Consider the following 25391-nt stretch of genomic DNA (forward strand, 5'->3'; position numbering starts at 1 on the left):
GGGAAGGGAACTACAAACATTAAATAGAACCTGAAAAGTATTTGACAAAATATTTACCCAGGACTTTACGCGGAGGAAGCGTTTCAATGAAACTCCAAAAGAATCCAATGTAACTGTTGTTTATTTCATACAAATAAAAAGAGGCATCATCTCTCTTCAGCTCAAGTAAATGTATGTACACTATTTTTATCGGTCCTTGCACTCAATTCTTTTAGCTCTGAGCTACGTAGATACTAGTATACATACTAGGTTAGTATACACTACTTCAATATTGGTTTAGTACACCTGATGTACAGATCCGTGAACATACATAGGTACCTAGGTACCTGACCTACATATGTACGTATACAAGCTTGGCAATCCCAGGAGAGTGCTCCGCGTTGAAAGCGCGGACCACCAAATGATGTGCAACCTGCATACTGTGTTTGGAAATTAGTGGGTAGTAAGTATGATACATCAGCCCAATAGCGTGAATTCCCGGTAGCAGGAGTAGCATGGTACATACCTGTACGGAAGCTTGCGACCTGCCTTGGTTGCTTGGCGGCTTCTAGTGTATGTAAATGCTTGCCTGCATTCAACTGCATTCAACTTGGGGGTTACTAACCTTAAAAGCTTACGGTTAAGACATTACCTAGTCCCCCGATTGCCCCGAGTTGCGAGGTCATACTAGCATAGGCAGGAGCAAGGAGCGTCACACTTATTACTTCCGGCTCCAATTGAGCCACTACTGTTCGAGCATTCTCCAAGGCTGGCGGCGCCTTCTTTAATACATCTTGCTTTCCATCGTCTCATCATCTTTCACACCAAGCTTCTTTTTCCCTTTTACTCCGTCTACTCTATTCTTTTGCTCTCCTCTCTCTCTCTCTCTCTCTTTCTTTTCTACCCCCCCTACTAATCCTTAGCCGTATTTCTTATTTCCTATCTAGTACGCATATTACACTCTACTACAGATTACATCATCATATGCATCGACGAATAGATCTTCCCAGATAGTGACTTGGGTAGCTAGCTGTTCGAGATGGCAGTGGCACGAGATACCTTCAACCGCCGATCTCTTGGCCCCTCGCTGAACGCGCATGTCAAGGAGGTAAGTCGCCGAACTGCATCCTGCACGGCATCGTCTCGTTTGCGCCCTGCACCCTTCCTCCCGCTGCGCGCACCGTGAACGGTCGATCTTAGGTTAGATGGGCTGTTTGCGATTTATCACCACAGCCTCAGCAACCTTGCGCAACAACATCTCGTCCACGTTTCCAACCTGTAGCCTACACTAGTGCCCACTTTATTGTGTATTCAAATCCATCAGACTGCAAGATGGATCTACATCCGGCTTTGGAGTCTAAATTCACGCTAACACTAGATTCACAGGCCCGAGTTCTTATGGTTGGCGCAGGTGGAATCGGCTGTGAACTGTTAAAAAATCTCGCCCTCACCGGCTTCGGCGAAATTCACATCGTTGACCTCGACACAATCGACTTGAGCAATCTGAACCGACAGTTCCTCTTCCGACACGAACATATCGGGAAGTCCAAAGCCCTGGTACGAGCAAACTATAGATCGAACAGGATAGTATGGTATAATGACGTACTGACCACACGGTTAGGTAGCTAAGGAGGCGGCGGCAGTATTCAACCCGAACGTCAAGATTGTCGCGCACCACGCCAATATTAAGGACGTACAATTTCATGTCGAATGGTTTAGAGGCTTCAAAGTAGTGTTTAATGCGTTGGACAACCTCGAGGCGCGACGTCATGTGAATCGAATGTGTTTAGCGGCCAACGTCCCTCTAATCGAGAGCGGAACAACAGGGTTTAATGGACAAGTTCAAGTCATTAAAAAAGGTGTTACAGCTTGTTATGACTGCACCACAAAGGAGGCGCCTAAGACCTTCCCCGTTTGCACGATTCGAAGCACGCCGAGTCAACCCATCCACTGTATAGTTTGGGGTAAGAGTTACTTGCTTAACGAAATCTACGGTACAAGCGAGGACCAAGCTTCCCTCGATCTCGGCGAGAACGAAGATAACGCATCGGAGATTGCAGAGCTCAAAAAGGAGGCAGAATCATTAAGAAAGATAAGAGAATCAGTTGGCACGGAGCAGTTCTCGGAGATGTTATTCGACAAGGTTTTCAATGCAGACATTGTTCGCTTACGCTCTATGAAGGATATGTGGAAGTCGAGAGAACCACCCAAGCCTCTCGAATACAAGACGTTGATAAGCCAAGCAGCTGAGGCCCTCGCATCGAAAGACCACATCCTCGAGGATGGCCAGCGCATATGGACTTTGGAGGAAAATTTGGCAGTTTTCAACGATAGCCTAGACCGCTTAAGTAAGCGAATGCTGAAGTTACTGGCGACACGTAGTGAAGACTCGCCAAAACCTACTATCACTTTTGATAAAGATGATCAGGACACACTCGACTTCGTCGCCGCTAGCGCGAACATTCGATCGCATATCTTCGGAATAGAAGCCAAGTCACGTTTCGATATCAAACAGATGGCCGGCAACATTATTCCCGCTATCGCGACCACAAACGCGATCGTTGCTGGCCTTTCCGTCCTCGAGTCGTTCAAAGTTCTTCGAGGGGAATATGACAAGGCGCGAGAGGTGAGTGGTGTAGCTCCTTAGACTTGTGCATACCACTGACATTTCAGGTATTCTTGACGCCTTTTGCGCCTCAGAGGTTACTAGGGACAGATCGTCCTCGACTACCAAACCCGGAATGCCCAGTTTGCGGCGCCTACAACGCTAATATTAATGTTGATCTATCAAAAGCGACGCTTAACGATCTAGTAGAATTTATTAAACAAGAACTAGGTTACGGCGAGAAGGAATTTGCCGTTAATAGTGATGCTGGCTTACTATATGATCCTGACGAGACGGATAATCTTGATAAAAATCTTAACGAACTCGGTCGGTTCCAACGCCCACATCTTTATTGACATATCTAATAATTTATAGGCGTCAAGCAAAACAGTTTTGTCACTATCGTAGATGAGGATGATGACGATACCTTCATCAACGTTGTTATTAACATTCAGGAAGCGTATGTCGTAGCAAACAATTCTCACTATACTAATAACTAACTTCCCTTTGTAGCAAGCTCGCGGATAAACCCATTGAAGGTCTCCAAGTCGACCAAGAACCTAGCATCCCTCGTCAACCGAAGAGGGTGCTTACTATTCAGAGCAACGGGATTAGCCAGACTAATGGCAAGCGTGCTGCTGATGGAGAGCCTAAGGACCCTAAGAAGCGTTTAATAACGGAAGATGGAGCATCTCCAGCAGCCAAGAAGGTGAAGAATGACGATGACGTGGTCATTATTGATGATGACGCCGGTACCGGCGCGATAGAAATCATCGATTGAGTGTTCGTCGCCTTTGGCAAATGAGAACTCAACGAGATTTACGCTGCACTTAAGCCTCCGTCGATATTGAGCACGCAGTTGTGTGCGTAGGAATTTTGGGCTAGGAATAATGCAGCATTTGCTACCTCTTCGACCAAACCGAGGCGTCCAAGAGGGATGAGAGCAGATAGCTCATTTTTCCGATCCATGTCTGTCGAGCCTGTATATTAGTAATCGTGTACTTTGTAAGAGGATCGGTTAGGGGAACGGGTTTGAGCAGGCGGGGGGAGAGAAAAAAAAAAGTCAGGAAGGATGAGATGTCACCTTTCGTCATATCAGTCTGGATATATCCGGGCAGGAGGACATTGGCACGAATGCCAAACCGGCCGACTTCCCAGGCCAGAGATCGCGTTAGACCTAGAACAGGCATGTCTAGTTAGCTTGCGAGCTTGAAGAAATGACCGAGTGCGTACCGACGACGCCGGCTTTTGACGCGGCATAGACACTTGCCCCCCGTCCCCCGTGAGTAGCTAGCAGACTAGCCACGTTAATAATACAACCTGTAATAACAAGGTGCAAATGTTAGTTGTAAGTTGAGAAAAGGTCGGCGTGTAACCAACTTACCCTTTCTCTGCTTCATCATCTTGGGTATGAAGTATTTACAACCCCATATGGTACCCGTGAGGTTAGTGGCAATGATGTCAGTCACGTCTGATTTGCTAGTGTTGAATAAGAAAGAGTTCTGCGAAATGCCAGCAGCATTGACGAGAATATCACAGGTTTGCTATGATATCATATCCATATCAGTGTCGTGTACAGAAACATAGCAAGAGAATACATACTAATTTGGGATCGGATGTCAGCTTTTCCCAGCCATTTTGCGTCGAGACGTCGAAGGCGGCCGTGGAATGCTGTTGTAAGGAGCCTTCTTGTCGGTGTAGAGAATTTGCAGCACTGAGGAGAGTGTCTTCATTACGTCCGATAAGGGTGCACCTTGCTCCCTGGGCGGCGAAGAGCTTGGCGATGGCTAATCCGATACCCCGGCTGCCGCCCGAGATGAAGCAATGCTTTCCGGCCAGGGACTGCATTTCTTCTATTCTATTGTATGGGAGGATATGGAAATTATTACCATTTTTCTTTATTGGTATTTCATTATTACATACCTAGGTATGTACCTGTACAAGTAGCGATGCCTCCATATCCACATTCATTCATATCTCTATCCATTAGGTAGGTACCTAAGCCATATTCAATTCTCAATACGGAGATACATATGTACCTAAAATGTTGATCACGTGCATATGTATAGTAAGCTTAAACAAAGCTAATGTACCTAATGTACCTAATGTACCTAATGTACCTACTGGTTCGATTAAGTGACATTTAATTCGTACAAGATACGAAAATCCGGGAAAAGTAACTTGGTACCGCCAAGCTCTTAGGTAGATTTAGGTGGCTTGCCTTTCAGCCTTTCTGCAAGTTACATAGTACATGCAACTTTTCCCCTGAAAGATGATCACCTCCAACGGCTTTTAGGGGTCCGCAGAGGCTTGAAGGAAAACACAATTGCCTTAACCTACATGTACCTAATGTATTTCTGATTTGTGGTTGGACCTACGACTTTTAGAGTTGAGATGATGCCAACTCTAAAACTTTACCATTCTGCAATGTGCAATGACGGGGACGGGACGGGGATAATCCAAGCAAGCAGCAAGCAATTCAAAGGAAAACAATTGCAATCAAGATAAGAAAAAAAGATAAAATCCAAATCCACATAAACTTAACTCCTAGGTTCGATCTATGCGAAATATTGGGAAGATTATAGGAAGAAGGAAGAGGGAAGAGGGAAGAAGGAAAACCAACTACGATTCTATGCGGTGATCCTTGTGGCTTGGGACGATTAATCGATCAACTGAATCCTACTCACATTTATTCTTGATTATCTTTTACCTTATTACCTACATCCCTATATTCCTCTTTTAGTCGCCTTCTCTTCCTCTATAATATTACTACCTAGATTAATATTTCTAGACCATCGCAGTCCGAAATTAACCGCCGAGATTGGATCGATTTCGATGCGCGACCGTCGACATCGCTCACGATTCACAACTCCAAGAATTGATTCGACCCCGACCCCGACCCCGACCCGACCCCGACCGGGACGGGAGCATCGCCTGTTGCCTCCCGACCGTTCATGCTAGCGTCCAGACTGAAGAGGACAGACCCCCGGATCCGATGAATATAACTAACTATGCCCACGCCAACGGCGGTGCTGGGCCTATAAAGAGCGTAGAGGATGTCGAAGAGAAGCCTCCGGTGATCGATGCCGGGTTGCGGAGTTTAGATCATTGTATGTGCCACCATTATTATTCTACTAACCTAGTAAAAGAGAAAGAGGTGGAAACTGATCTATCTTGTATTGCTACAGACAAGCGCGCTCTTCCGAAATGGCGGTACGAATTACGACAACGAGCTCTCCCTCTCGTCAGATGGGAGACACCCTATTTAGCCTGGCTACAGGCCACTTTGCGATCGCCTGCGCTCGACAGTTACTTCGCCATCACGGCTAACCTCGGCACCCATACCTTTTTCATGATCGGCCTACCTATAATGTTCTGGTGTGGGAATGCTTCCTTTGGGAAAGGGTACGGTTATCTATCCCAATCCCAATTGAGAGGAAACCAGATGAAGTAGGAATGCGACCAGCTACTGACGTGGACCACCAGAATCGTACACATCCTTGCGACGGGCGTCTTCTTCACCGGCTTTGTTAAAGACTTCTTCTCACTACCGCGACCACTCTCTCCGCCCCTCCAACGTATCACCATGTCTGGATCCGCAGCGCTCGAGTACGGTTTCCCTTCGACCCATTCCGCCAACGCCGTCTCTGTCGCCGTCTACGCTATCCTATGCCTCCACGACCCCGATAACCCTTTTCAGCCCGCCGCACGCTCCGCCCTCGAGGCGCTCGCCTACTTCTACGCGATTAGCATCGTCTTCGGCCGCCTCTACTGCGGTATGCACGGCTTCGTCGACGTCATTATCGGCTCCCTCATGGGCGCTATCATATCTCTCGTCGAGTTCTACGGCGGTCCTGTCCTCGATCTTTATCTCGAGGATAGCTGGACAAGCCTATGCGGTCTATTACTTCTTATTATAATATTAATTCGTGTACACCCTGAACCCGCGGATGACTGCCCTTGCTTCGACGACAGCGTGGCCTTTGCGGGTGTCATGATGGGACTTGAGATTGGTACATGGCGCTTTGCACGATCATCGTGGGCCGACATTCCGTTTGACGCTGTCGCTCTAGGATGGCCGGTTGTCGCGCTGCGTATCGTGTTCGGCGTGTTGGTCATATTCGCATGGCGCGAGGTAGCTAAGCCGTCGTTACTAAAAGGCTTACCGCATCTGTTTCGGCTCATCGAAATCTGGGGCCTCATTTTGCCCCGCCGCTTCTTCATGCCCGCCTCCGAGTACAAGAACATTCCTCTGCGTCTCCGCGTCGACAACGTTATGCCTAACGTGAGCGATCTACCCAGCTTAATCACAGCTGTACGACACCCCGGCCGCGGCCGTTCCGTTAGTGTTGGTCCCCAGAGCGCGGCCGACGCATACGAGACGCTGGCGTACCGCGAGCGCAGGCGCAGGGAAAGCGTCAGTGCGGGAGCTGGAAATGCAGAAAACAATGCCGCTACTAATAGCAGTACGAGTAACGGCGCGTTGCGTAATAGAGCCAGCGTGCAGGATCTACGGCAGCAAGAAGAAATTGATAATGCGCGGAGCTCGGCCGTTAGCAATATTAACGGCGCTCATAATAAGCCGAGCGACTACGAGAAACTAATGGGAGAGGGCACCGTGGTGGTCTCGCCGGCCGAGACAGGTGGGGAGCCGGATATAGTAGTAGGGCAACATGATGAGCTGGGTGAGAAGGAGGTCTTCTCTAGACTAGTAAAGCCGCGGGTGCGGTATGATGTCGAGGTTGTTACGAAGTTGGTTGTGTACTGTGGTAAGTATCCCCCCTTTGCTTCAATATTTTATCTGTGCTGTGTTTATTCGAAATAAGCTACATCTTATTATTATCCGAGACTAGCGGGGGTATCTCTTGGATATATATTAACTAAGTATCATAGGAATCGGCTGGCTGGCCGTCGAAATCATTCCCGTACTGTACGAGGTTATTCCCGGCTTAGGCGCCAGGCACCTCATAGTGGCGTAGCCCAGCTGGGACTAAGAGTGAGACGGGGTTATGACACAGCTGTATTTAATTCAGTACGTGTGATGCTTGCCATGAGACATGTCATGATACATAGGTACATATGCGATGCCGGTGGTTGCGCTCGCTTGCCTGCCCCTGTGATGATACGGAATGCCCATTTTTCTTCAGTCTTCTTGTATATAATATATAATCCTGTCCGACATTTAATAATATTATACTTCCCCGTATTTTCTGATTTCCTGTAAGTCGACGTCTGGTCTATGCTCTCTTGAGTCTTCTACCTATGACACGATTCATATGGATTGATCTAGATTGACTTCATAGTAATTAAATAGTTAAGGTGTTTATTCAATAACTACGGTGAAATGCTATACTATCTTCCCCCTCCGGAATACCCATGAAGGATAAACCCGTTTGATGCATTCCCAAAAATACAAAGGCAATCTTGTCTGAAAGGACTTTCTAATATATATTTAAATGTATAAGGTATTTTGGAGATAGCCTCCATTTACATATGCGCAACGAGTGGCTAAGTAAGCCGCTTAACCAACTCTTATTATAATCCAAATGCTAAATACCATCGCTGCATATGCCATGACTACCCCTAGGTAAATCGGTATCTACTTTGATCATGGTAGTTCCGATTCTCGTAAAGTGTAGGTCCTATGTCAAGTATTAGTTGGCGAGGTAGACCTCGACCAGATGGGAATTGTTACTCACGTTCTCGACCACCGATCGCACCCGTCCGTGAGCGTCTCCCCCGCAATACGATCTGGGGGGAAATACGCCGGCGGGGGTGTTTCGGGGCGGGCAGCCTCGGTCTCGAGATCGACCCGGGTATCTCTGCGGTGTTGGTTATAGTGCGGCGGGGCCGTTCCGTGGGAAGAAAGCGAGGCTTCGCTAGCATTGTCGCTGAAGCTATCGTCGGAGCTGCTACCGCTCGAGCTCAGGTTGGAACTAAGATCCCACAGGTTGAGATACCTCAATCGATTGCGACGCGGACGCGAGGCTGTTGTGCCATCGCTGCGGCGGCTGCGGCTTTTGCACGCGTGCCCGTGGGCTGCTGTGTATACGAGACACACGATGAAGACGGGCACGAGGAATACGACGAAGAAGAGCGTGAAGCAGACGCCGGCGAGGATAAAGGTGGCCTGCGGCGGCATGCCCATGATATCCTTGTTTTTCCATTTCGAGTGGGCTATCTTGAACCCTATAGTTATGCAGAGGCAGGAGTAGACGAAAATGCCGGTGTAGAGGAAGGCGACGCCAGACGATGTCATGGCAGCTAAAGGCGAGAAATCCGTAATGGGACTTGTGTTTGTCAGTTGCAGTGAAAAAAATAGTTACGGTCGAGAAGAACATACCCTTCTTGCAGGACAATGCCATCCCTCATCATGAATGTTTGGCTAGGCACCCTGTCGTTTCGAGTGCTTGAATAGATAAATAAATGGTTAAAGTAGGGAGAAAGAAACACGGAACAGATCTATCTCATTTCCTTGCTCCTCTTCAAGTCCAGCGGGGGGTAGCCCCTTTATATATATCTCAGATTCGATCGAGCAACAGAGTTCAGCATCCCAAAGGGCGGCCGTGCTGCGCTGACAAGATCCGAACTATCCATCAGCCAAAGTGTGGCCATAGGCGCCGGGTCTATATAGTTCGGTGGCGCCGTCAAAGCGCACCGATATACTGCTATGAGAGTTAAGCTCTTTGGTAGATCGAATCTGTTGAATCATGTCTGTGTAGCGTTAGGGTTCGGTGAGTCGAGAGCGTGGGAGTTAAAGGTCCTCCATAGTCAATCCGTTCTATACTTGGGTCCGTAGCGGAAAACACACAGATCTTTAGGAAGCTGGTGGTTAATAGAGTAGCACGGTGTATATGTTAGTTTTGTTGTGGCAAAGTTAGTACGGTATGGATTTATGTCAGAGAACTTAATCTGAAAACATTTACCATTCTCTGCATTGGCATCTGGCTCTGTCACTGGCGTTCTGAATGTATATATCTTATATCTTTGGATATCTTATATCTTTGGATATCTTATATCTTTGGTCAAGGTTCATTACACGGCCACTGGTTTATGCCACGAATGAAACTCTGTAGGTATTGGTACAATAATGAGGCGTTGGGGAATTCGAGAGCACCTAACTAGGTCTATGGACCGGAGTAATAATTTTATCGTAGATATTCTATAACATCGTCAACGCTATGTCCTACAGGTCACTTTAAATATAGTTGCCTGTGAACTCTCTAAAGTATATCTGATAGTCATAATATAAACAAAAGCTTCAACCGTTGAGTCGCAAGTTGCCTAACCTAGTAATTTGTTATTCATCTCCATTTATACATATAGGAAGTCTTCGTCTTCCAAGAACTAGATAAGGGGGGGGTTGATAATATACGCTCCTTAAGCCGGTATGCGAAGTTTCCATCTACATGGCGTCTATTAGGTGCCTATATAGTGATATTTGGATTCGTTATCTAAATAGGTCGTGGACCATAGTGGGCAGACATGATGAAGATACCTTTTGAAGATATATTGACCCTCCAGACCTCATTGAATGGCGAATGTCCAACGTTGGGATCTGGATCTCTATCATCATAGATTCCATCTCTACTTTTAGCCTTTGACATCTCAAGGAAGTCCGAAGACTCGTAGGTATATTTTCCAGATCATACACCTGGCAGCTATAGCCAGTGTACTATGACCTACGATGTTTACATCCCGCCCGGCCTTTCGATATGAACTCGGTATAATATTTACGGGCTCGCCGTTAAATTTCCCGCCACTCGCGCAAGTTCAACGCGTTTCTTTTCCCCCTATCAGACAATCTTCACTCTTAGATTTCTATCTAGGGGATAATGTGTAGTCATTTCTATCTCAGCGAATTGTTATTCGCTAAAACTAAGATGTTCTATGGGCTCGTTATCAAAATCTTGGATTGGAAATAGTATAAGGCCTTGCAAGTTGCAATAGCAGTAGACCTATCTGTACGCGAACTTCTTTCTCTTGAGTATTATAGTAGCCCAGCAAGCAAGCCGAGCTTCACTCAAGGTGTTTACCTAGCTTTTGACATAATAGGTAAAAGACCACCCTATAAATCGACGTAGCACTACTAGCTAACTTGAATGGACCGTAAAGTGCCTAATGATACCTCATGACTTGAACTTAGTCATCAGTAAGGTCTATAAATTCAGATGTAAGACGTCGAGTTTTCGTAGGGCGAACTGATGTATCATCTTCAGTTAGATCATAAACCTCATCAATCTCACGTTTGATAGATTTCGGTTCTTCTTTGGCGAGCTGCTTTTTTGCCTAGATGTATAGTTAGTTGTGCTACTTGATAATAAATAGCTAAAACTTACATTTATATCATTAAGCCTCTCCTTTGCTAGTCGGTTTATTTCAGCTGTAGAAAGCCCGTCTAGACTTGGTGATCTGGGTGGAGTCCGTGGGATTATCAACTCTTGCTGGAGAGCCCCTAGTTCTGGTGATAAGCAAGAGAAGTGAATGATTTTTGCGAAGAGAACTTACTTTTTGATCTGTATCGAAATTGGAAGCTGGCAATAGGCCCATCATCACCCGGGAGGAGGCTGGTTTGCACAAAATTAGGGCGTGGAGCCTTTATACCAGTGGATAAACTAGAGTAGTAAATTAGGATATTATGCAGAGAGAATAGAGCTTGCTGTCTCACATGGTTCCATGGGAAATCGATTTGCCTTTTAGGGACTTCTCGGCAAACTCGAAAGAAGAAACCTCTCGATCAATGTTCTCATGGTGGTTGGGATCCTTCCCAAGATAGATTCGGCGTTCTACTTCAACCTCGATTAGTCCGAGGTTGTTGGCTACCTGTTGATCTTTCTCCATGCGTTCTTTCGTCACGCCCTCGACTTAAATACTCAAAGTTAGTATCCGATATTTATGAATTATAAATCTCCATCTATACGTTAACCCTAACCCTAACTTACCGATTTTTACCGTAGAAAATTTAAGTGCATGTTTGAACCAGGATTTAGTCTTCTCGCAGAACGTGCTTTTGTATTTGATCACCACCTCAGAATGGCCATTCGTGATTTCACTTTTATGGATGATAGGACTCTGAATCCAAGTAGAATCGACCCGCATGGTGAAATAAAGACAGTCGCTCTTGTCACCCCAGTCATAACCCTTATCTATGCTTACGCAAAGAGTAAACTCGGTGTTATCGGGTGACTCAATGTATTTCGACGATGTTGGACGACTGGGCTGCTGCTCGGGAGCATTAGGGTCATCGTATTCCGGACAGTCTACACCGTTAATGCGCACGGTAACCTTTATACTAGGAACGGCTTCAAGGATGGCCATGATGGTGGACGCGTAGGAGAGTTATTTGCAGCTTGGATGATAGTTGAGGCAGAAACGAAGCCTACCTAGCTTACAGGTAAGATATATTAATGTAATCTTGGAATCAAGTTCAAAAATATCGGGAAGGTTGACCTAGAGGAGTTGATCCGCGTGACACTATCTGGTGATGAGTGAGAGGTTGTGTGGTTGATATTGGAAAGAGATAGGAAAATAACTTCGAATAAAATAATTGATGCCTATATGTAGGTAGCTACATCCTAAGGTACCATAGCGGGAAAATATGGTGGCGTGTAACGGTTGTAATCTTGAAATGATTGACTTGTATAATAATGCCTGATTACGGTACAATGCTTTTAGGTTGTACAACGCTTTCGGAAAGTACAATGCTAACAATATTTGTAAGAAAAACAAGGTTTTTATTATATATAAAGTTTAATTATTTTTATTTTATTAAGCAAGATTGGTCTATTTGTATATATTACGTTTCCTAAAATTATTTTTAAAAAATAAAGGAAATTTCTTTTATTTTTTTAAACTTTTTTTTTTTAAAAAGTATTAATATTAGCATTGTACCTTCTCAAAGCATTGTGTAAACTGAAAGCATTGTACCACAATTAAGGTTTATGCACTTTTAGCATTTGATTAGGCATTATTATAGAAAATAAGCATTATGCATATAACTATATATATTCGAAACCGAGTATTCCCGCTATGGTAGGTAAAAGGTACCTGCTTGAATTCGAATCTACGAGGAACCGCAAGTACGCGCCTGCTCAAGTTGTTCTTGCACTTTGTTGGATTATGGGTTCAAGAGGACTGGGTGCTTAGGCAGTTGCCCACTAAAGCCGCATAAAAAAATTTAATGGCTAAGTTGAATAGACTTCTTTCTTTTCAACCCTACCTATCTACGATTCGCAATTCTGCCGTACCTGTCGACGGCAACTACGCATTTACTCGACTGACAAGTTCAAACAAGCCTGGACCTCTCTGGTATATTATATTGTCGGAGAATTAGACTCGTTTATGGAACATACCCCCATTTCTCAACCAATTTTTCCATTGCACACTATTTATTTGCCGTTGGATGAATTAGGACCGCATAATTTAATAGTTGGGCGTCCATGAGGTATAGCTCGTATAGAAGTCCAAGACGTAGAAGCTTCAAATATAGACGTGTTTGGATAGGGTTTGGCCGCGGGCTTTCATGTGGTGTTGTTGAGTAAGATTATGATATGATACTCACGCTGCTAACGGATTAGCGTGGATGGTCACCTTCTCGACCAACACCTTCTCCTTTGGTCGATTCTTCTTGTCCACTTCGAGTGCTTCTAGTTTGGCCAAAGTAGCGAGACTGTCGTCCCCAATAAGCTTTCCAAACACGGTATTTAAGCCATCTAGATGAGGCGCCTTATCGAAGATAATAAAAAACTGCGAGCCGTTGGTCCCGGGTCCTTTATTTGCCATTGATACAATTCCACGGGAATTGTGCTTAAGGGCTGGCCGGATCTCATCCTCAAATGTCCCGCCCCATATTGACCGGCCGCCTTTTGGGTTATCTGGCGTGGGGTTTGCTGGGCCACCTGTTTGAACCATGAACCCAGGGATCAGTCGGTGAATTGGTGACTGGTGATAGTAGTTTGATGCACATAATGCTAAGAAGTTCTATATGAATGTAAGTTGGCTGATGGTGTCGAAGTGAAGGCTCAAGTTGCATGGATATACGTACCTCAGCGGTTTTGGGCACGCTTTCACAGAAGACCTCAATTTTGAGATCACCCTGAGTGGTGTGTAGGGTGACGGACATTGTGTCGAAGAACTCTTAAGACGGGCAGCATATCCGGGAAACTGGGACTACGGGATCGGGACCCTAAGACTTCTTAGCACAGGTCTGTCTAGTGCTACGGGATCGTACCTAATGAAACAACGAATGACGAATGACATGAAGTCGGAAGTTTAAAAAAAGTGACGATTCAGCAATGAAGAGTTGTGGGGGTCGCGGAGTGGAGGAGGCTAAAACATCCAAGTCTAGGGGCCGATGTGGGGCTAATATGCCCTAAGTTGATTGGACAAGGGTTAGTTAGGGCTGGTAGGTGGTAGCACATGTACGCATGTACATAGTAAAAGACAGTGGACTTAGACATGCAGGTCACATTTGCGGTCTATCATCTTATCCCGTTATCATTTTTATCTATTAGGTACCTAGTCTCTTTTGTCTACATAGGAGGTAGTTACTACCACCTACGGATTAAAAACGCGGGGACACGTGGGAGCAACACCTGCGAATCATCCCAGGATTTCCCGGAAACATAGGTAGGGTTCCCGCCGTAAAATTGATGGCGCGTTGGGGGGTTACATTGCTGCTGGCGGCAAAGGTGCCAGACGTGCGTACCTATGCGGCTTTACATTGGTGTGGTGCTGTGCATACATGTAGGACTTTACATACCTACATAGAACTGGTTATGGGTTGTGGGTTGTGAGTTGTGGGTTGTAAGCGCTAAGCATAGCTGAGGGCTGAAGTTGAAGGGTTAAGCTCGGTTTATCCTGACAAAGATTAATTGGTAGCTATATTCTCTTCTACAAGCGAGTTGTTAAGACTAGAAACTTAATATACTTGCAGCTTTGCTCAGTGATTAAGGCCTAACTTGTTGGTTTAGTAGATTAACTACCTACATACCTATGTATGAAGGTAATAAGACAACTTGATAAGAGCAAAAATAACACCTGCATGGTATCGACAGTACCTAGCAGCCTAGGCAGGGGTAGCCTTCAGGGTCATCAGCCTCATCCAGTTGGCCAGGTTCAGGCTCCTACCATACATAGTACATGGCCCCCAAGCTAAGAACCCTTCTGTACATACCTCATAGGTAGGTAGGCTTTCGTGAAGGTACACGTCTGCGTCGGAATAGGCTTCTATGCAAATGGCGGTTTGTTTCACTCGCCCGAAGTCACACTCCCACGTGTGGTCATGCACATTATAACACTAATTCCCCGTCTATCTTTCCGTGTTACTAAGTTATATAATTGTTGAAATAGGAAATGTTCGATATTGCGAGGGGGCGGGATGTCTACCTCCAAAAGAACATACCTAGGTAGTATCGATATGTACGCGTGTTTCTAAGTAGAAAAGACAAGTGCACAATTTATTACCTAAGGTTACTCATTTTATTGTAATGATAAATCAGCTCTACGGTAGTTCTATACCTACCTATCGTATCTGCGATGTCAATGTGTTTGGCTGATATTAATGGTTGATGTAGCTTACTTCTGTCGTCATTAACAACTCAATTAACCCAACTATAACAACACAGTTGCGCAAGACATACCTACCTAGGTAAGATTTATAAGTGTGAAGCCAAGTATATCAATATACATATCATACCTTCAATAGGTACCTTAGGTACATCATAGAGAAATACCCAGCGAAGTACTCGTTATGTACATCTAATAGGTTGTCGGTGGGTAACATTGGTACGATACGGTAAGTTACTGGTACCTGATATTTTATACTCGGGGCTCGTCTTTGTAGGTACCTGATATATGTCAGATATGTACTAGGTACCTCCACTACGCCTAACCGCCCAAATCGGAACGGCCGTCTATTGGTTTTAATTCAAAGATGGTGGAAGTCTCTCCAAATCCTCGTGCTCCTACAGCTTGCCATTTTCCCCTTTCAGCTTTAAACTTTCGGGCAGGTGGTATCTGTCATATTTTCCCATCTTTCACTTAGGTACATACCTTAGGTACTACGTACATAGGCAGTAAGCAGTACCATAGGTACTATGTCCATACTACCTACCTACCTACATGTATGTATGCTAAACTCCCTAAAACATCTTTAAACATCCCTAAACATCCAAGTCTTAAGAGACGCCTTTTACCTTTTACCACGCATTTCATAGGAAGAATCCCTGGCTTGCTTCCCACCCCCCATAGGACTTGTGGGGTTAAAGCAGTTGAATCCACTGGCACACGGGTGCAATACATTCACTTACTTTCTGGCATATTCCGGGGGAGGGAAAAAAGGTCCAAAAAGGTCCAATTCAATGTAAACTTGTCTTCCAGAACCTTATTCCCCCCCTCTCCGCGGTGAACCTTTTGGCTGCCCGCACGTTATCTTGGTGTATACCGGCTTCGTTACGTAGCATACTCGTAGCAATACAAGCCAAGTCCTAGCAGCCGAGCTACGGAGCTACAAACCTGCCAGCTTCAACACCTAGAAATCGAGAGCAGTAACCTTCAGGGGATAGCCCACTCCGCTCGTTTTTTTATACCATTTTGTTATCAATTCGCCTATCGATCTTTGTGGAAACTGAGCGGGCTGTGACTTTACACACCTACCCGCCAGTCGATCACCGGTCAATAGTCCAGTCCACAGCCCGTCGATTTCGCGTCCCTATCTCAGCCACCGGCCTGCCCGTCTCCATCAGCTACCGAGCAACCAAGTCACCAAGCTAATCTGTACCTAATACGTATTTACCAATTGCTGCGTCCCGCCTTTTTGCGACTCTCCACCCTCAATTCCCTTGACAGGTAACACTTAAGCGACACCACTCTCGACGATAATAACTTCGCTTACCGATCACACCTATACTCGAACCTCGACGACATTACTGCGACGGCTAATATTTGACATGTAATGCGCATTTCCACGGCATATACCGGATTGTGCAGAGACCGCATTTCGCAAGAGGGTGTCGGCTTACAGCCGTCCGCGAGGAATAGATGCGCCCGGCCGACACTAAACATTTGCCTTTTCTTCCACTTACCGGACACAGCGCGTAAGGAGGATGGCAGAACGAGTGCAAGCCTTGGTTCGGGTTTCTGGCCCTCCAAATAGCAGTTTTCTGGTTGGGTATCCTGGTATTTCGGCGACGTTGGTGAGTTTGCGCATCAATCCCATTTATCTCGGCCTTAGCTTCCACTCCCGCTTCCGCTTCCACTTCCACTTCCGCTTCCTCGACGTGGGGTTCGCGGCTTGGATAACCCGAATTCAAGCATGACTCGAAGCCTCTCTAACTACCTAACTCGACTAACGCATGTCTATAGCCGCGCATTGAAGGTAAGGTCGAGATTAGGCCTGCATCAGGGTATTCCGCTCCCGTCGCTATCTCTCTAGTGCGTATATGTCTACAAAGAAGAGAAACAATCCACCCAGCGGCCGAAAATGTAGCCAAGCGCCACCTCGGGACACCTCGACGCGATACTACCGACGTTGTTGGAAAGGAACTTTTACTATACCGGTGCGCAACAGGAAGGGAAGCAGAGAATGTCATGACGATGGACCTGCCATTCGTCTTGTTTATCCCGTTTGGACGAGGCGGTGAAGAAACGAATAGAAGGATACCGCCGGCTTCGTTACAACTCCCAAGCAGGACCGCAGAGACATATTACGAACTAGTGGTTACCGTGCAGCAAGGACAGAGCATCCAGAATAAATATGCGTTTCCAGTCCCCTTGCAACGATACGATACGTTATCGACCTTTGGGATGTATAACCGACCCGAACACAAGGCCGTAACCACCGATAACATAGTCACGCTCGGCATTTCGCTCCCAAGATGGAGTTACGGACCTATGGATCCTATTACGGTATATATTAAGTTGGCCCCTAATCTCGACTGGCTAGCCAAGGCGAGGAAGGTGACCATACAGAAGATCACGCTCGCGATAGAGGAAGAGATTACGTACAATCCCGAAGGAGATGAGCCGACTAAGAAAGTGAATAGGCTACAGAAACATACACAGACGATAGGGGCCAAATTACCGGAAGACGGTTATGTTACTAATATGGGCATTATCTTTCCGCATAAGGACCTAAGGGATGCGAATGGAATCATTCGAAGAGGACAACCGGCTTTCCCAAACTACGAGGTCACATCATTCACGACAACATCTACACTCTACAAGATCGAGTTCTTCCTTACTATTAAGGTATGTTAGATACGAGCGTGGTGAAAGTTGTGAAGGGTTTTGTTTGCAGATGATCGTTAACACTTGGTATAACACAGGCTCAATTGGCATCGGCCCGTGATATCACCCTTCGACAGCCTATCGTTATATGCCCACTAGATCATCAAGCATGCAAGGAAGAAATGGATGCCATAGAACAGGCAGCGAAAGATGCCTCCGCAGTCGACCAAAATAATCCAATGCTGCCGGCGAGAACCATCGTTTTAGCCGACGACCCGAATGCTTTAGCGTCTCTAGGATATTGCTTAGTAGGAGGCCAGAAGAAACCATTGATCGAATGAGAATGGCATCATACGAATTTGATGAGGCCGAGGCGTCTATCTTCAATTTCGCGGGATACTATACCCAAACATTGCGGTTTGCCGAGTTTAACGAACGGGCGCGTACTTTTCATAGGCTTAGACGTTCGAAAACTTGTCTCGCCTAAGAATTTCCGTGCATCCGAAGGGCCAATGGTTCTTCACCATCATACTGGCCCGAACTGGTATGGGAGAAGAGTAGAACTACTACCACAGTAGTAGAGTGCTGGGCCAATGCATAATGCAATGGAACTGATTGCTCATATTATACATACCTGCTAAGGAGGTGAGGGGGCTCGAGAGGCTCTTCTAGCCCCTTAGCTCTTCTGGTTAGGGTTATAGTAGGATATACCGTCAACCCTTTATACGGTCTATGCAGACGAACAAATAAAGCATAGGCATGATTCATTAGTAATCATATTCGTCCAGAGAGATTTCAGAGTGGGATGCGAAAACGGGGTTGGAGTTTAGAGAATGCGCGGCTTGATTGTAACAGCTTTGCGTTTAACGGGCACGCCTACTGTCGTGTCGGATTTTGCGGCGTTACGGTCATGAAATATTCCCAAAGGGAGGTGCAAGATCGGAGAATAGGATACCAGCGCATCGAAATCCGGGCGTTCATGGGAAATACGGTTATTTGGATGGCCTCAACTCTACTTTCTCCCTTCCTCTAATTACGAGCACAGAAATATCATGTTATCCGTTGATAGGCCAACCAGCCTACGGATACGACGGGATTAAAGGAGAAATGCATTATGGAACCTATTTCGTCTTGCCACCAAGGCATCTGTCTAGGTTAAGGAGTTGATATCGTAGAAGTTGGGTTATTGGAATTGCATCTACGCGTATTTACGCCGCAACTTTACGATATCCGGCTTGGACAAGAAAGGGTATGTTAGCATGGAAAGGAATTCCTGCATGAAAGAAGTTTGGCCTATATCCTTGGCGCTATTCTACATATCGCATAGGGCAGCAAGACATCTTATAAAGGCTGCTTAAGTATTTTGGCATATAGGTAACTTACGTATTAGGCCAATTTTTAAATAATGATTTATATTATTCGTCTACTTATGAAGTAAGGGATGTAGGTTGCTTGCTGAGAAATCTCGATTTTCTGAGTCACTTACAAAAGGATACCTACATGCAGTTTATTTACAGGCATGTACCAAATATCAGAAGGAATTATAGATGACGATATGTATCTGTGAAGCTTTTACCCCGCTCCCTCCGAGCTAGTCAAAATGGAAAAATAAAATAAAAATACCTGAACACGCTGCCGAAACTACATAATAACACTTATTTCCAAGGGGGGTAGGGAACTTGATTAATAAAAAAGACTGCGAATTTACCAAAAGATAAATTGTTTTGAGAGCTGCAGGATTCGAACCTGCGCGGTTTCCCATCGCGGGTTATACGGTGTTCTTTCGAAGACCTAAACACGACGCCTTAACCACTCGGCCAAACTCCCATTTGTTGAAGAATTGACCTGGTGCTTTAGTATATAACGCAAAGTACTCAGCCGTCGGATTTTTCATATGGGTGACAGAGTAAAGGTCAAGTTAATTGGACAACCTGAGTCGTCTAGGCTGGCTTGAGCTTAGTGGGTCCTAAGCTAAGATTCTTCTACGCAGACACAAGGCAAACATCTAACATCTAGCTTACCTAGGTAAGAGAAGAAGAATAAATTAATAGCTCTTGGTGCTGATGACATATTAAATGCATTTAATGAGAGTGGGGCAGCATTTACTATTTCTTACCGGAATCAATTATTTTCAAGTGAAGGGAGATTGTTTAAGCAATAATATTCCAAGCTTCACATGTGATAACCTTCACTAATTACACCATCGCAAAGATTCTAACTCTACCGGGGTCCGAGTCACCACTCCCCCCAAATCTCAAGCATAATGGCCTTTGACGACGAAGATCCCACTCCATCGTCGGCTTTGGCGCCCACTACTGGGGACCAAGGAACAGATGAGGCGCCGTCGCTTGAAGATGCCCTTACGGATGAGATGCAGGATTTCCGGCTGTTCGCTTCGCTCTTCGACAAGAAGCAGGCCGGGGGTAAGACGCTACGTCGCGGCGAGAAGGATTTCGAGTCGCATGGCACGCGCGCGCAGCAAGGTGCCTTGGACGCTAGCCGCGATGCTATGCACGAGGTCTTGAGCTACACCCGTTCTCACAAGCCCAAGGACCACACTCGCGCCTGGTACTTCCCGGATAAATGGGTTGACGTACCTCTCGCGGAGGAGACGGAGGGCGAGAAGGGCGCGGGGTTGTTTGCTAGGGAGCGTGTGGTGGTCGTGGAGAATGAGATCAAGGGGCCCCTTGGCCAGAACACTGGTCGAGTTGTCACTGGTCTCGAGGGGTATAAGCAGACGCCGGGGTGGCTTAAGACGTGGTTATTGCCGGAGGAGGCTTTATACCTGGTCGAACGTGGTTCGTTGGATCTCTGGTGGCCGGCACGAGGTATCGAGGATATCCTCCCGGTAAAGCAGGACGGAGCGAATGAGAAGGATGACGAACTTAGCGGAAAGTTTGAGGACTACGAGCTCGGAATACCACTTAGTTTCCAGGCAGCATACGCACTTCTTATCGGCCAGGACGGCGAGAGAGGCAAGGTTAGCCTCGAGAAATACCAGGTCTACGCTAACCTCCGGAGAACCGGATATAAAATCATGAGAGCGACTTCAATATCGTTACCACCGCCAGTCTCCGCTAAATCCTTACCCCAGGCTCTATGGCAGTGGTTATTCTCTTTATTACCCATATCATCGCAAACGCACATACCGTCCTGCGGACCGCTCGTCAAGCCAGGCCTGTACCGCTCCTACAACCCAATCTTCACACAGCTCGCCCTGCTCCCGCGACACACACCTGCCCCCAACCCCCAAGCTTTCACCCCACCGCCGGAAGAGCCGTTCCGGATCCACTTCCACGTGTGGAAGAGTAGCACCGCGTTCCCCAAAACCAAGCCCCCATCTCCCGACTTCCGAATCGCAGTCGCAGACGCGCGCAACTCATCCGTCCCAACTCTCGAGCAACTGACGGCGCTTCTAGAGCACTGCACACCGTGGGATCCGCCCGAGGTGAAAGACGGCAAGGATGGGGTAGGAGCCGGGGCCATGTATCGCCGTCTTAAACACGCGTGGCGCAATGCGATTATCGCGGTCGTGGATCGCGGGCTCATTAGCTACGTCCGGTTTGGCGAGATGGCGTTTGGGGAGGAGAAGTTGTACGAGAAAGTTGGTGGGGGCAGGGGGGCCAAGGGGAAGAGAGGCGGCAGAGGTGGGAGAGGAGGACGGGGCGGTGGGAGGGGTAGAGGACGAGGCGGATGAGTTTATGTCTGGGTTATAGGGGATTGAACTTCTTGAAGGTGTGGCTATTGGCCATCGAGAAGTGATGATAGTTGCGATATTGACATCATCCTACTTGTTGAATTGACGGGATGGGTAGGTACCCAGTTCAATCTACAAGCTCAACGGAATCTCAATGGTAATGTTAGGAAAATGCAAATTATTACTTGTATCTATGTGTGTCGATTCTCTTCGTGTTCGACGAATAATCACGTTGAATATATATGATGATATGTAATTTCCACTTCTCGTATCTGGACCTGTCGTGTATGTTGACGATTAACTACCTAGCGAATCCTCCTATCTTAGGTACCTACCCTAATGTATTACTACTACACATGGGTTCCCCTCTGCTATTCGAGAGACAGACGTAGATCAGATGCCTTGAAAATATTTATGTTCCAAAGAATGAACATCTCCCACGTTTTTAGTGCGGCCCAGAATAACACCCTTGTCTATCATCTCGATATGATGTTACCAAACCAACACTAAATCTGTTGTACATGGATTAGTCATATAATTGGACCTAGGTTACTTAGCTAATACCTACCCCGACCCGAAATGAACTTCAGATCCGTGAAATATTCTTGCGGTGGGGGAAATGTGGTGCATCTATGTAAAGAGAAAACAAAACCTTGGACTCCTAAAAGCCTTTCCTTCGACTCGCACTGTAACACAGCTGCAATCGTATCACTAATATGTATTAATTGTGGCCACATGATGCGAAACTACTCAAGAGAAACTGGATAACTAGCCAGACTGTTGCAAGTTTGTAGGTTGGCTTATTGTAATACAGTTAGTTGATGTCGGCAGATATGTACATATCCTGTCTTACCTGTTGGAACACGAGGAGACCAAAGTTCCACGATAGAGTCCTGGTGTTACGACGGTATCGACAGAATTAAGATTGGGAAAAATTTCCTTTCTTTGATAATTTTTTTTTCTGTCGCTCTTGTTTGTAGTTTGTTTGTTTCATCCCGTAAATGGATTTATTTGGGTATAACCCTAAATAACTTGTCACTTTTTTGTCTTCGTCACTATTATCACAGGTGTTAATAAGATAGATACATAGATACACGTGACGTAACAGTTAGAAGAGTTCCAAGTCAGATTTATATAGCATTATCACATGATTGCGAAAATAAAACACATGTACTTTATCGAGTTCACCCGGGACTTGCAGGCAGGGGGTCCTCGTAAAGAGAAAGTCTTGGCCCCTGCTTCTACATATTGAATTGCCTTTCCACACCCAATCAGCCCAGTGCAACTCGTCTCATACATAAGAAATGAGTTGACGTTCATGATTCAACCATAATCGAATCTAACACCCGGGCATTCGAATTATGTTCGTCGTGTTATTGTTGTCATCACCGAGTTACTATTGTGAAACTCGGGAGTCTGAGTCTGATGAGCGAGCGTAAAGCATAAACATGACACTTGGAATCGCGGAAAGGGCTTTTTAGGCAGTTTGAGAGGGGTATTGAGTTTTATTATTACCTGCTGGCGGGCACCTTGTGTCCCCCCTTCGGTCAGACCGACATAGAGTCATTTCTATTACGCCGTTCGATTGACTTAGGTATTCACTCGAGTCGAATCAATCGGTCTTGTCGCACCGGCACGTAATGTTTATCAGCAGAGGATTAAGTGATGACATGATGGCGTAAGATTGGTGTATCATCATACCCTATCAGGCGCCCGTCGATTACTGAGAGATATATAATCTAGTTTAGACATGCAGCATTAATACCTTACCTACAGTAGGTATGATACATACATAGCTGTGTCCACGTTGCATCCTGGCCTCCATGCGATGCGTATTGAGAGTATCATGCGTCGAATTCCAAACCTTCTGTGACGTCCCCACCAGTGTTTAACTCGAGACTGGGAAATTGATGATCGGGTAGACGCGCAACCCGGCGATCGAAACTGTTATTTCTATTAGTGCTATGAGGTAGGTATCAGCAGCAGCAGCATCGTGGGGCCGATTGCATACTGCTCAATATCAGTCAATGCTAATAGTTCCGGTTGGGGCTAAATGGATAGCAACGCTATAATTATTAGAAACGTCTACTACTATTTCTCGAAGCTGGTTGGTGCTGACCCATGTTAAATTTTTTTTTTCGCGCAGGCATGTCATGTTGGAAGATAAGCGCGGCATAGCACTTTAACCTGCCTATTCTTGTCTCCAATGATCAGTAATTGTATCCACGGGCTAGGCTATTTAGTATACATAGTATACAAGACAGACTGGCCCTTTACCTCTCCGTAGTATTCGATTCGAATGTCTTTAGTGATAGCTGGGAGTTATTAAAAGGGAACCCTAACGCCACAGTACGCCATTCGAAATGTCAACGTCACAACGTAGCCAACGTTTTTTACCTCTTTGTACTTAAAAGCTTCAACTACCTAACCTAACCTAACATACCTATCTACCTACCTAGGTACCTATCTAGGTTAGCCCATCTTGGTGGAAGGAAGACATGTCGTAGCCAAGAATAACGTCCTCCCGTTTAACGCTTTTTAACTTGCGACTTAGATAAGCAAACGCGAACTTCGCACTCCTGCGCATGTAAAGTTGTTAGTTGTTGCCAAGCCTTGTCTAATACTCTTACCCAATTCTATCCCTCCCTACCTCATACCATCGACTTATCCACCTAAAACGAATAAGCAGCAGATTTATTTACATAGACGATCTCGAATGAGAACCTGATAGTTTTATCAGGTTTCTTTGCTTATTCCCGATGCGATGGGTTTAAACTTGTCGGTGAAGGAGGATTAAGTAGGATTGATATTCTACTCATATTAGAAAGTGCACGTTACACAATGCGAAGCGACTCTAATCCAGCCAGCCACACGCTCCTTTGATATAGGACCATAGAAGCCTGCCTTTAGCTGATAACATATTTAACATAATAGGTAAAGAGGAAAGAGGTTAGGTTGCAATCTGGATAGGCGATGCATTCGTGCGTAGCATTATATAAATGCGTAGGTCACACAACCTGAGTAATAGCTGTCATGTATAGTGAATAGTAATAATAGTGTCAGCTCGTATATTCCTTTTCTTGGGGCTCTTGGGGCTCTTGGGGCGTCGCAAGTAGGTATCAAGCATTGGGTAGCCTCGAGTAAAGGTATCTACATATCAACTGATTGACCTAGGTTAGGTTAGTATTTTAAAAAAGAATTGTACGTGGCTCTCTGTACGAGCACGACATTTATTGGACTTCCAACTTCTATCGATAGCGCACTATTAATTAGCTAAGGTTGGCAAGTGGGCTGTATTAGCACATCACCAATCAGCTTAATCAAATTTCTGACTTGTTCTACCCCTAGTCGGGCCTTAGTTTAAGAGAGCCTGTATTGCACAATATTAACCCCCCCTGCTCGGGTTTCCTTTAGGTCAGACAACTTTGATTTACAAACGCTTACTTTTGCCGGATACTTCTCACACGATATCCATTCCCACCTTTAACCTTTTTCCACCTTCAACTTTTTTTTCTAACTAATTTTACCTTGTGCCGGAGAGACGACCCGATCCACGCAGACTTGTTATTATCTTTCCCATTCTCTTCGGGTTGAATAACTATTAGGTGCCTAATCTTCTTCTCTCCCCCCGTATTGCCAACTCTCATTTCCGCAACTCGCCATATTCCAAAACCTTGTTTCGGTAAGTACTGCAAAACTACTCGTTCTCTTTTCTCCGCCGCGTATGCCCTTTTCCGTCCATCATAATTCGCGCGCCAATTGGACCGTACGGTCTCGGCAACTCGACAAGTGTCGTCAATTAATTTTATTTCAGATTTGTTGCTACGTGACGGTAGAAAAAAAAAAGGTTATTAGGCTTCAACATATATCTATTTTCCACTC

General features: G+C 45.8%; 8 protein-coding genes and 1 non-coding gene across 9 annotated transcripts; 4 read left to right on the forward strand and 5 right to left on the reverse strand.

The window, feature by feature from the left end:
- The first annotated feature begins 991 nt into the window (after nt 1-991).
- Nucleotides 992-3285, forward strand: F4813DRAFT_23229 (SUMO-activating enzyme subunit uba-2). Its single transcript, XM_049239936.1, has 4 exons — nt 992-1536; nt 1601-2605; nt 2653-2911; nt 2960-3285. Exons 1-4 carry the CDS (start codon nt 1312-1314, stop codon nt 3082-3084), a joined length of 1614 nt encoding a protein of 537 aa, XP_049101108.1. The 5' UTR covers nt 992-1311; the 3' UTR covers nt 3085-3285.
- On the reverse strand, nt 3098-4543 carry F4813DRAFT_354016 (NAD(P)-binding protein). The gene is made up of 5 exons (XM_049242700.1): nt 4187-4543; nt 3969-4128; nt 3818-3904; nt 3669-3761; nt 3098-3555 (listed from the first exon to the last, which is right to left on the reverse strand). Exons 1-5 carry the CDS (start codon nt 4430-4432, stop codon nt 3404-3406), a joined length of 738 nt encoding a protein of 245 aa, XP_049101109.1. The 5' UTR covers nt 4433-4543; the 3' UTR covers nt 3098-3403.
- Nucleotides 4544-4850: 307 nt separating this feature from the next.
- F4813DRAFT_354022 (PAP2-domain-containing protein) lies at nt 4851-7819 on the forward strand. The gene is made up of 4 exons (XM_049242701.1): nt 4851-5694; nt 5773-5989; nt 6071-7353; nt 7478-7819. The coding sequence occupies exons 1-4, from the start codon at nt 5580-5582 to the stop codon at nt 7561-7563; spliced, it is 1701 nt and encodes a 566-aa protein (XP_049101110.1). The 5' UTR covers nt 4851-5579; the 3' UTR covers nt 7564-7819.
- A 373-nt stretch (nt 7820-8192) lies between these two features.
- On the reverse strand, nt 8193-8956 carry F4813DRAFT_395089 (uncharacterized protein; the record flags this gene model as incomplete). The annotated part of the gene is made up of 3 exons (XM_049247656.1): nt 8193-8226; nt 8284-8874; nt 8928-8956. 3 exons carry the CDS (start codon nt 8954-8956, stop codon nt 8193-8195), a joined length of 654 nt encoding a protein of 217 aa, XP_049101111.1.
- Nucleotides 8957-10249: 1293 nt separating this feature from the next.
- On the reverse strand, nt 10250-12170 carry F4813DRAFT_354023 (uncharacterized protein; the record flags this gene model as incomplete). The annotated part of the gene is made up of 5 exons (XM_049242702.1): nt 11527-12170; nt 11253-11448; nt 11093-11199; nt 10924-11039; nt 10250-10873 (listed from the first exon to the last, which is right to left on the reverse strand). Coding segments are annotated over exons 1-5 (938 nt in total), but the record flags the coding sequence as incomplete, so codon positions are not given.
- Nucleotides 12171-12599: 429 nt separating this feature from the next.
- Nucleotides 12600-14067, reverse strand: F4813DRAFT_354024 (cyclophilin-like protein). Its single transcript, XM_049242703.1, has 3 exons — nt 13815-14067; nt 13629-13769; nt 12600-13564 (listed from the first exon to the last, which is right to left on the reverse strand). Exons 2-3 carry the CDS (start codon nt 13704-13706, stop codon nt 13142-13144), a joined length of 501 nt encoding a protein of 166 aa, XP_049101113.1. The 5' UTR covers nt 13707-13769; nt 13815-14067; the 3' UTR covers nt 12600-13141.
- A 2622-nt stretch (nt 14068-16689) lies between these two features.
- Nucleotides 16690-18504, forward strand: F4813DRAFT_395090 (arrestin domain-containing protein; the record flags this gene model as incomplete). The annotated part of the gene is made up of 3 exons (XM_049247657.1): nt 16690-16779; nt 16949-17833; nt 17911-18504. The coding sequence occupies 3 exons, from the start codon at nt 16690-16692 to the stop codon at nt 18151-18153; spliced, it is 1218 nt and encodes a 405-aa protein (XP_049101114.1). The 3' UTR covers nt 18154-18504.
- Nucleotides 18505-19465: 961 nt separating this feature from the next.
- Nucleotides 19466-21755, forward strand: F4813DRAFT_23328 (tRNA-splicing endonuclease subunit sen54 N-term-domain-containing protein). Its single transcript, XM_049239947.1, has 2 exons — nt 19466-19837; nt 20024-21755. The coding sequence occupies exon 2, from the start codon at nt 20076-20078 to the stop codon at nt 21507-21509; it is 1434 nt and encodes a 477-aa protein (XP_049101115.1). The 5' UTR covers nt 19466-19837; nt 20024-20075; the 3' UTR covers nt 21510-21755.
- On the reverse strand, nt 19538-19639 carry F4813DRAFT_t57. The gene has a single exon. It is a non-coding gene; the product is annotated as a tRNA-Leu (tRNA).
- Nucleotides 21756-25391: the final 3636 nt, after the last annotated feature.

This window comes from Daldinia decipiens, assembly GCF_022478715.1.
Source record: "Daldinia decipiens strain CBS 113046 unplaced genomic scaffold F4813scaffold_10, whole genome shotgun sequence".
NCBI classification, from domain to species: domain Eukaryota; kingdom Fungi; phylum Ascomycota; class Sordariomycetes; order Xylariales; family Hypoxylaceae; genus Daldinia; species Daldinia decipiens.